At 31.3% G+C, this 10,548-nt stretch overlaps 1 protein-coding gene across 1 annotated transcript; it reads right to left on the bottom strand.

The window, feature by feature from the left end:
- Positions 1-1,140: 1,140 nt before the first annotated feature.
- LOC129959819 (uncharacterized) lies at positions 1,141-1,809 on the bottom strand. The gene has a single exon (XM_056072712.1). The coding sequence runs from the start codon at positions 1,807-1,809 to the stop codon at positions 1,141-1,143; it is 669 nt and encodes a 222-aa protein (XP_055928687.1).
- Positions 1,810-10,548: the final 8,739 nt, after the last annotated feature.

Here is a 10,548-nt window from a genome sequence, read left to right as displayed (position 1 = left end):
ACACAGGTCACTTCAAAAACTAGTGCATCTCTAACTCTGCTCTCAGGTAGTGAAGTAGGTACTGTTTTAATTTCCTTCGAAGTGTATATCTTAGAGTGAGTGCAATGGTTTATGATTCTTTGAACAGTCTTTCTGCCTCGTAAAATCCAAAAATGATGTCGTAGATTTGATAGAACAACCTGCATTCCACTGTAGCAGGAATTTATATAATTTTTGAAGATCAGTCGTTCCTCAAGTAGATGATTGAATGGTAGAACAATAGGACATCTGAAATTTTCATCGTCTTTTCTTCCCACTATTTTTGTTTTCAATCTCACTAACCCTTTGTTGTCAATAAAAACGTTAAGACGTTTCAGTTTATTTTGTGTAATTTTGTCGTCAAAGTTTTCCTGCTGCACAAGTCTTAAAAGTTTCTTCTCTGCAATTTGAATTTCATCCACAGATAACTTTCTTTGCTTTGCTTGCTGTTGTGATATCTACTATTGTTGCCAAATCGAAGAATCCATGCCACTAATCTCAGTATTCTTGAATATTTCGAAAATCGATTCAAATACCAAACTGTTTTACAAGAGGAAATGTTGGCTGATGTCACTCCCTTTTCTCCTTTGAGATTTCTTCGATAATTTGTATTTCGAATGTAGGCCAATCTAAGCCACTGCGGCCCCTCCCACCATCTTGAATCCAAAAGTGTCTTCAAGGTGCAACCTCTTGAAGGAAGATCCGCGGGATTATTCTCCAAGAACATGTCTCCACATTTCTGCTGTAGACAGTTTATTTATCTCTTTTACTCTATTGTTGAAAAATAATCCCCAGTTTTCTTTGTTCTTGGTCCAATAGAGAACAGTCGTTGAATTTCTCCACAAGAATCTTGGCACATCTTCCAACATCAATTCCTCTTTTATTGAATAACCTAGACGGGAACCGATGCAGCAAGCTAGCAATTCTAATCAAGGAATCGTTGTTTTCCGTAATGGAGCAACTCTTGATTTAGCCTGCAGAAGTTGGATGCTCACGTCATTTTTACCTTCTGTTCTCAAATAAATCACACATGCATAGCTTGATGAACTGGTGCCACAAAATGTATGCATGCCACAATATCCTCTGAATTCTATGGGGATTGCATATCGTGGCATTTTTATGTCATTTAGATCTCAAATAAACCACACATGCATAGCTTGATAAACTGGTGCCACAAAATGTATGCATGCGGCAATATCCTCTGAATTCTATGGGGATTGCATATCGTGGAATTTTTATGTCATTTAGATGAGCCAAGTCCTTTAACCATTGCCTAAATTTCTTCTCTGCATGCATGGGTAGCAGTTCATCCCAACTCAACTTTTTTCTACATGTTTCTTGCAATAATAATTTAGGAACAATAGTTACTGGGCAAGTAAATCCAATTGGATCAAAAACCTTTAGGATGCAAGATAACACATTCCTTCTGGACACAGGCTCACAGGTAATATCTATCTTAGATATAGAGGTTAGATCTTCTTTACGCTCCCACAAAAATCCTAGAACATGAGATGGTATTGAATCAGCATCTTTTGAAGTATTTTCCCATCCTCGAAGTTCAAAGTTTCCTAATTTTATCAATTCTGTAGCTCCATTTACAAACTCAGAAAGCTCCTCTTGTATATCAACAGACGTTATACAATTGTCTACGTAGAAAGATTTTTTTAATATTTCGACAATGGCACAATATTCTTGAGGGAAATTTTCTAAAAGGTTGTTAATCACAGCTCCGAGTAGGAATGGGCTGCATCTCAGTCCAAAAACAAGTCTTCTGTGATGATAAATCTTCATTTTTCTTTCCTCACAATTTTTCCACCAGAAAAACCTTAAGAAATCTCTGTCTTCTGGATGAGTGGATATCTGTAAGAATGCCTTCTTTATGTCAGAAATTATTCAAATTTTCTTTTCTCTAAATCTCATCAATACTGAAGTAATTTGTCTAAAACATTCGATCCCTTTTCTAGACAGTCATTGTTAGAATATTTGCCCTTTTCTTTACATGCAGCATCAAATATTACTTTGAGTGGCGTTGTCGAGAATTTTTTAAAAATTCATCGATGAGGAAGATAATGACAACATCCTTCTCTTCCACCTTCCAAAACCTCTTCAATTATCTTCTCATCTACCCAACTTTCGAAAACTGAATAGTAATCTGAATATCTTCCTAACGAAATCAATTTTGATGTTAATGATACTAGTCTTTTTTCTGCAACATTCTTGTTATCGTGAAGACTAGAATTGTCAATCCAGGGCAATCTCACCATATAAAGACCATCAAGATCAGTGGATAAAGTATCGTTAAAGAAGTTCACTTCTTCTTCTCTGGAAGTTTTTTCAGTAGGCTCTTTGATCCCTAAAAATCCCAAATCCCAGAAGTGTTCTATTCTCTCACTATGTATGACCATTTTGATACTTTCAGTAGCACTTGAATGTAGATTAATTGCGTATGAAACTTATTTAGGTTGGATCATAATGGGTAGAACATCAAATTACATTAAAAGCACATCACAGTCAAGTTTGTGTATAAGTCAGTGAAAAGTTGTCCAAAAAAGTCTACTCCAATTAATAGTTCTATTCAAGGGAACCTTCTCCGTAATCAGCTATCCAGATTTTCTTTTCTCTTAATTCTTTATTCCACAATCCCCTTTTGAGTCTAGGGATTTTTCCACAAATAGATAACTGATCCAAAACCTGTATATCAAGGGAATATTTACCATTCGGGGACTTCAGCTTAATTTTATACAGACCATAATTTTTCACTTGTGTTTTAAAATCACCAAACAATGAATGGGCTAAACTTCTCTTACTTACAGGTTCACGTCCCAGTTCTTCGGCAGTCTTTTTTTATATGTGCGAATTCTGAGAACCTTTGTCAATCAATGCTCGAACACACATTTGTTTTCCGTTGGCTTCCATATTTATAAATATAGTCTGCAGTAATACAGCTTCAGAACATTCTTCGGCGATTAATGCGCTGCTCGAGTCGATCGTCTCATTTGTTGAAATCTTTTATTTACAGGTAATTCAAAACACGTTGTATGATGCCGTTTAGAACAAATCATACACTTGATTTTCGATTTACAATCCCTTGCTTTGTGACTACCCTTAAAACAAACCTTCTTATTACTTATAGCTTCCTTTTTCTTGTCCAAAGACCAATTTTGTGCTAAAAAGCAATCTTTAATTTCATGGGATTTGAAACAGAACACACAATGAAACTGTCTTTTTGTCATAACACCTGAAAATAAATTGCAGGTGATATGACAGTGTGCACTGTCTCATGCATTTTTTTCCCCCTTATTCTTCAAATTACCATACTGAATTCAAATTTCATTCTATTTCTAGCAAGCTGTAAGCGTTTCTCGCCTTCTACTTCTCGTTTCAAAAAACAAAGTAAATTCTTAAGTTTATTCCCATAATCACCTGTTAATTCATTTTCGGTTGATGGCTATGTTGGATCTCGCAGCCACACTCTCATTAATTCATCGGGGATGCATAATTCAACAAGAGGGAATAAAATGGCTTCATATTTTTCACTCTTTAGTCCCATTGACTCTACGGATCTCAAATGGGATTCTAATTTATCATACAAATAAGAAATATTTGACTTACCCTTTTTTCCTGTTGCATTCTGTATAACGAGAGCTAATAATTCGTAAACAGAAAATTCTATCAACAATTCTTCTCTCCCAAATCTGTTCATTAAAGTTTAATTGCCGTTTCATAGTTTTCAGATGTTGGAGGGAAACTTTCAATAACTTCACGAGCTCGACTTCCCTGCACCATGCACTTTAATAAATATTGAAATTTATCTTCTGGCGCCAAATCCTCATTAGTATGTATTGTTTGAAATTGGCTCCAAAATCTAAATAGTGCTTCAAATCACCACCGAAATGTAATAATTCAATTTTTGGTAGGCGCATTTTTCGTTTTTCATTTGGCGATGAAATTACCGATTCAGTTATTCTGTCAGAACACATCTTATTAAAGAAGTTTTAATTTTTTTACTCTCACTAAATCCATTTTTTCTCGATATTCTTCAATTTTACTATATTCGTTTTCAAAATCTTCATCCTTTTCGATATTGTTCAAAATTATATCAGCACAGTTTTTTAATTCACTGTAAATACGATCTAAAGTTAAACATTTCGTTTTTACAACTTCGCCATTTCGCACTTCTTTTTCAAATTCCTCCATTAAACTATTTACAGTTTTCGTAAACGCAATGCGAGCACACTTTGGTTTTCTCAATGTATCTTCCGTAGCCATGATGTCAAGTTTAATTATTATTATTATTTCTTTTTAACCTGTAACAGGACTAACCTGTTTCCATATCACGACCACAGATCACCAAAATGTTTTAATGTTCAAATGTTCAAATTATAATAAAACAGGTTAGTTAAAATAAATCACAACCACACAGTACTCGACATCCAATTCTTTTGTTAATTCACACTGATGCCCTTCACATAAAACACAAATCTTCTTTTCCGTTACAAAAATAGTTTTAATACAAAGTTGAGTTGGTTCATTTAATATTATAAACTTTTTAGAACTTTTAAATTATTTTAGTTTATATATATATATATATATATATATATATATATATCTATATATATATATATATAAATTACATTTCGTGGTAATGATATGAATATTTGCTAAAGTCGCGACAACGATTACATTAGTCATATACGTAGTGGGATACTTTTGCGAGCTGGGATTGGTCAATCAGAAGTGAATTTGTTCACTTTCGGAAAGTTCACTTAGGCCAAGGCTTTCTCTAATCTTTTTCGATCGGCGATTTTCTACAAAATCGTTGGAGGCGGTCAGCTCGTGACTAGAAGGGGGGTGGGGTAGATTTTTGCATTACAGATTTGTCCGCAAATTTTTCTTCCGTGCTTGAAAAAAAAAAAAAAAAAAAAAAAAAAAAGAAGAAGAAGAAGAAGGAAGAAAGGAAAAGAAATGAAAATGAAAAGTCAAACGAAATTTAAGTGGAAATAAGCATAAATGAACCCGCCGGGAAAGAAATTTAAAAAAAATCAATAGATAATTTCAAACAAAATGATATATCAAAGCCACATATTCTTAATAAGCTGCAATATGATTAGAATATTATTAACCAGAGGTGGCGTTAGTAGGGGAGCAATTCACCCTTTCGTCTGCCGCTTGCTCCCAAGAACATAGCTTCAGTTTTAGAAGTGATTGTGAAGAAAAGGAAAAACCTGTGAGAAATTATTTCATCGAAAGTTTCTCGCCGGAAGACGATGAAACATTTCAAAGGTAACAGGATTTCATGGCAACATTTTCAAAGATAAATGATTTTCCCTCCTTTCTGAATTGGAATAGGTTTATAAGAATAAACAAATGATTAATTTTTTTCGTGTTTTCTCTTGTGTCGATAGTGTCTTGTGCATTAATTCTTTTCATGCAATTACATATTGAGGATACATTATTCAATTTCAAAACGTTTTATGAATTATTTAATTTTATTAAGTATTATAAGCATATGTCATCACTATCCAATTTTAGGCATTTATAAATTACTATTCAATTAATTTATTTCTGTTGTAATTGAAATATTTTATAAGTATTAAAAAACAAGAAGATTAAGAATTTTGTCAAACTCGAACCAATTCTAAAATAGTTAACAATGTATTCATCGTTAAAGTCCAATTAGATATTTCCATTAACATACTGCAATAAATTTAAGTAATTAATTGCTACAATCTGTATTTCGATTTGTATACTAAAATCTAGAATGAAATATAACCCTAATTTTCTAATATAACCCTATTTTTTAAATATTAGCGTAATAAAATCTCAAAAGTCAAATAAAACGTAAACTCAAATACTGGCAATATTTTGATGGTTAATAAAAGCATCTGAGATTTTTTTTTTTATATATATAAATTTACAACCGAATATTTAAAGTTCTGACAAAAATTATGGTCAGAATCTGAATAAAAAAGAAACTAAAGAGTCTGAAGAAATGTACTGAGCTAATTAATGATTACTTGTTTCCATTAAATGAAAAATTAATTATTTTGAAGCTAAATTAGAGGAATTATATTTGTCCCGCTGTCGAATTTGTCTTGCTCCCCAGTCAGTAAATCTCTGCCACCACCTCTGCTTAAAAGTTCTTACAGACTTCGGATTTTCAGTTCTTGCTTTTAGTACCCTCAACTAACCCAGCTCCCGTATGTGTTGCCTCTCGTACATTATTATAATAAATATGTTCTTTAAGTGAAGGAAGAATGCATTTCACTCAATCGTAGAATCTATTATTCTTTTAATGTCTTCTGGCCGATGTCTCGTTATTTGAAAAAGCATCAAAATGTGTTAAAACCTTGATAACTCTTAATACCGGAAAGGAAGGTGTACATATGGTCACAATGTAAATTACAAGCATATTGAATTACTTTGCAGGACTTGTTTTGGAAATCAACGACTGTAAAACCCGGTTTGAAAGTGTTAGCAATCGGGAAGGACAGAGATCCAGTATCTCTTCTTACAGCTAGATCTGTAGCACATTGTCTTGTCTTGATTATTCTGATAATATTTGTAAGACATTGTTAGTCTTTTAATTTTTATTTGTGGTGATGCCATTAATTTAATTTCTTCGAAATTTATAGTGGATACTTTCTCACAACAGCTGTTTGCCGAAGTTTTCAGAGAATGACTCTGGTCTTACAATCCGTCCGTCCAAGTATTCGCATAAATTTCTGAATCGTAACTCTTTGAAGTAATGCAAGCAAATTAACGACTGCAACGTGCATTGATTGTTACCGTACACTAGAAAACTTTGCCAGTGTTTGAAAAAAAAATGTTGTTTGGTCCCCGAACAATCGTGATTTAAACAATAAAAGTTCCGTTGATTTTATCGCACTGAGAAGACATTTAATTATTACTTTTCTGTTCATTTTAAGCCATTTAAGTTGTCTAAAAGTTTTTTTTTAATCAACGCTTTTGTTTTCAACTTGTTGAGTAAGTGTTATTGGTTGTCATGTTAAATAATTCGGACAATCCATTCACTCAAAAGTAAGTAAAAACAAAACTACTTGTTTTGCTTAAATCCTCATATAACTTAGATTTGAATTTTATATTAGTTTATAATTAATAATATAATTTGGTTAAGTTGCACCAGAAATCTGGGGAAAAAATGGAGCAACTTTGCCAATCTAAAATTCTGCCTTTGTCTCATTATTGCATACTTGTTTCAAATTGTGTGTTTTCCGTGTTTGTTTCATTAGTATTTCAGACGGCAAGAAGCATTAAGACGAAATTGAAAAGTCTGATATGAAAATTATGATGAAACTTCATTGCAGTTTGCTCTTTCTACTGCGCTTAGTAACGAAATGATCAGCAGAAAAGTATTTGAAAGTTGTAAGACTCGAAGAATCCTTAGAAATAAAAGTCAAGTTCTTTTATTCGAAGAAACCGAAATGCCAGGTTTGACTGCGCAGCAATGAAAGTGGCATTCTTAAATTTCCTTTCTTGCTTCTAGAATGCGACCTTACTTATACAAACTTGGTAGTGCGTTTTAATGTTCTTCATAAAAGGTTTATAAGATTACTTGAAAAGACTGATTTCTCAATTTTACAGTTGGTTGGAAAAGACCAATCCCTTCTTAATATTTAAACAGCAAATGAAATTTGGGGTGGAGGGGAACTCGTAAAAGGAAGAAAGATAAGAGGAATGACCATAATAGTAAAGATGAATCGGGTTGAGCATTTTCTTTACATGATATATCTGACCAACATAATGAAACGTTAAAGATTAACGCGAGCCAAGAAAGTGAAAATACAATTTTTCAAAACTAAAGTTTGGAATGTTTGTTGTGGTAAAGCTGTTGGGGAAGAAGAATATCAAGCATTTTGTTGATAAACTCATTCAATTGTATTATGACGGGGAGGAAAACTTTTTCTCGTTAATGCTAGGGTTTATTATTATTATTATTTAACATATAAATGTCTACTTAAATTGTAATGTTTCCATAGAATGTAAAACCAGCAATCGAGAATAATGTTTTATGAGAGTTTTGAAGTATTTTTATACATTGCTATTCATAAAACAGTTGAAAGGAATAAAAATGGGGTAAAATTATCTGATTTTATATTACTTCCAAATATTGCGACAGCACCGTTTTTCTACCCAGTGTTTGTTGCTGTGCAATCGCAAACAATTACAATTAATTCATCAATGCCAGTATTATTATTTTCCAACTATTTTGTTTGCACTTGACTATTTTATAGCATGCTCTACTTGCCGATGTTCCCTTCTGGCTCATGAATCACGATATTGTATTCATCTATCCTTACTCTTCGATAATTAATTTTTTTTATTGAAAAATAATACTATATTTCTTGCAATCAAAGTATACTCTTCTTTGCTATGAACAATTGGTATCTTCCTCCATAGTCGGTCAAATGTTCTTCTACATTGGAAAGACGCTTTTTTTTTTTTTTTTTTTTTGTAAAAAATATCAAATATGTTTTAATTCAATAGTCTTAATTTCCGAACAGTCTTCTTCATGAAACAGTCTGAATTTTGTTTCTAAACTTATACTTTGGGAAGTAACTATGATTTTTACATTTGAATAATATATGCTTTAACGCTTTTTTACATTTTTAAATGCGATTTTCTTCAATTTTCTTTCTTACGAAAAACATTGTAAACAGGCATATTCTTAGTTAAAATTTGGCATGATAATTTTTCAATGTGCCTTCAGTTTCTAAACTATAGAATAAGCATTATGTTCATTTAGGAGTACGATTGCTTTAATGTTTTACGATGCGAAAAAATATTTCAAATGTTATTATTTCATATTATTGCACTCAATATGTAAAAATTGGGTAGAAGGAGATTTTCTATTTTAATTCAAGAACTAGGAAATATATATATTAAGCCCTCTGCAAGATTTTGAACAAATCCTTTTATAAACTTTTAAACTTGGAAGGTTTTTCTTTAAACCTATTTTCAGCCAAAAAATCCATTTTTTTTAAAAAACTTTTGCATTTATCTGGAATATTTTGGTTTCATTGTTGGTTTTTCAATCCGTTTTACGCAAAAATACAAAATAATTTTATAGAATTTTTCAAAAATTTACCCCGAATGTAATCACTTATCTTAATGAAATACTGGATATATTTTTTTAAGCAAAGAGACCCTGATTTTTCACCTAAATTCTAAAACTTTAAGCCTCTTGCGTGCATGTAATTTTTCTTCCGTAAAAAGTTAAAATGAAGCACTAAAATGATATTAAAAATCAAAACCTTTAGTTCTTATAATTGTAGATTAAAAACAAATTTTAGCACACCCCCCCCCCCCTTCCACTCAAAATTTCATTTTTTTTTTTTTTTCTTTGCACGAATTGAAGATTTAGGGCATTTTTTCCCCCAATATTGTTCCGTTAATTATCATGCGGAGATGCAACTTTTGAATTCTATCATAAATGGACATTCGAAAAATCAATTTTTTCATTCCATCCGAATAAGAAATCATTTGGATTAAAAAATAATGTTTTCAGTCATTATTTTCTCACACATTAAATTATTTGATAATACAAAACTTACTTTAATTACAAAATGGAATTAAATGCCTGATTAAGGAATCCTGAACCAATTCATTAGGTATGATGTTATGAAAGTATAAAAAGAATGATTTTTCATGAATCATTAAAATACTCTTTTGACACTGTGATGCCTGGAGTGAAAATATGAAACGAATTTACCTAGGAAGTACAAAATTTGCCTTTCAATTATTGTCGATTAAAAAAGAGAGATTTAAATGGCTTCCATTCACTAAAAATTTACAGCATTAGTTTATGGTAACATTAAATAGATCTAACATCTAAAATATAATGATTCTTTTTTTAAGTAAAAATTTTTAAACTATATATAATGCTATTCTTAACCTTTGAGATACTTCATATTGTTTTATTATTTTCGTTCTACCAGGGTTAACATCACACAACTGTTGATCTCTCTAGAACGCAAATTTTCAACTTTTTTAAGTATGTATAATACTATTCTAAATCTTTGAGTATTTCATATAGTTCTAGACATTCGCTCTGCCATAGTTAACAACAACCAACAGTTGATCCCTTTAAAATCAAATATTTAATAAAAAGCAAAAGATGCGCAATAATAATTTTGGCCATCAATCTAAAATTTTATTGGTTCACGGCGGTAGACAATCCATATTATAAGGTCCCTTTTTAGAACAATCGATTGATTCAGTTCCACATTTTTTAAATGAATCAACTAGTTGATAAACTATTTTTTGTCTTAGTAGCTTTTTGAAAATACATGTTTTCCTTTATTTTTATTATACTCATCATGGAAAAAAGGGCAAAAGTGAGTGTTGAAATTGTAGAATTAACCATTATAATTAATTAACGATACTTTACATTGAAAGAATATTTAAAGTTAAGTATATTATATAAATAGACAATGAACTTTAAATTCCAATATAAATTAATTTATTAAATTTAATTTATTTAAGAATTATTTTAATATTTTTATGTAA

This window comes from Argiope bruennichi, chromosome X2, assembly GCF_947563725.1.
Source record: "Argiope bruennichi chromosome X2, qqArgBrue1.1, whole genome shotgun sequence".
In the NCBI taxonomy this organism is placed as follows: domain Eukaryota; kingdom Metazoa; phylum Arthropoda; class Arachnida; order Araneae; family Araneidae; genus Argiope; species Argiope bruennichi.
The sequence above is the reverse complement of the archived record's forward strand: the minus strand, read 5'-3'. Positions and strand labels throughout refer to the sequence as shown.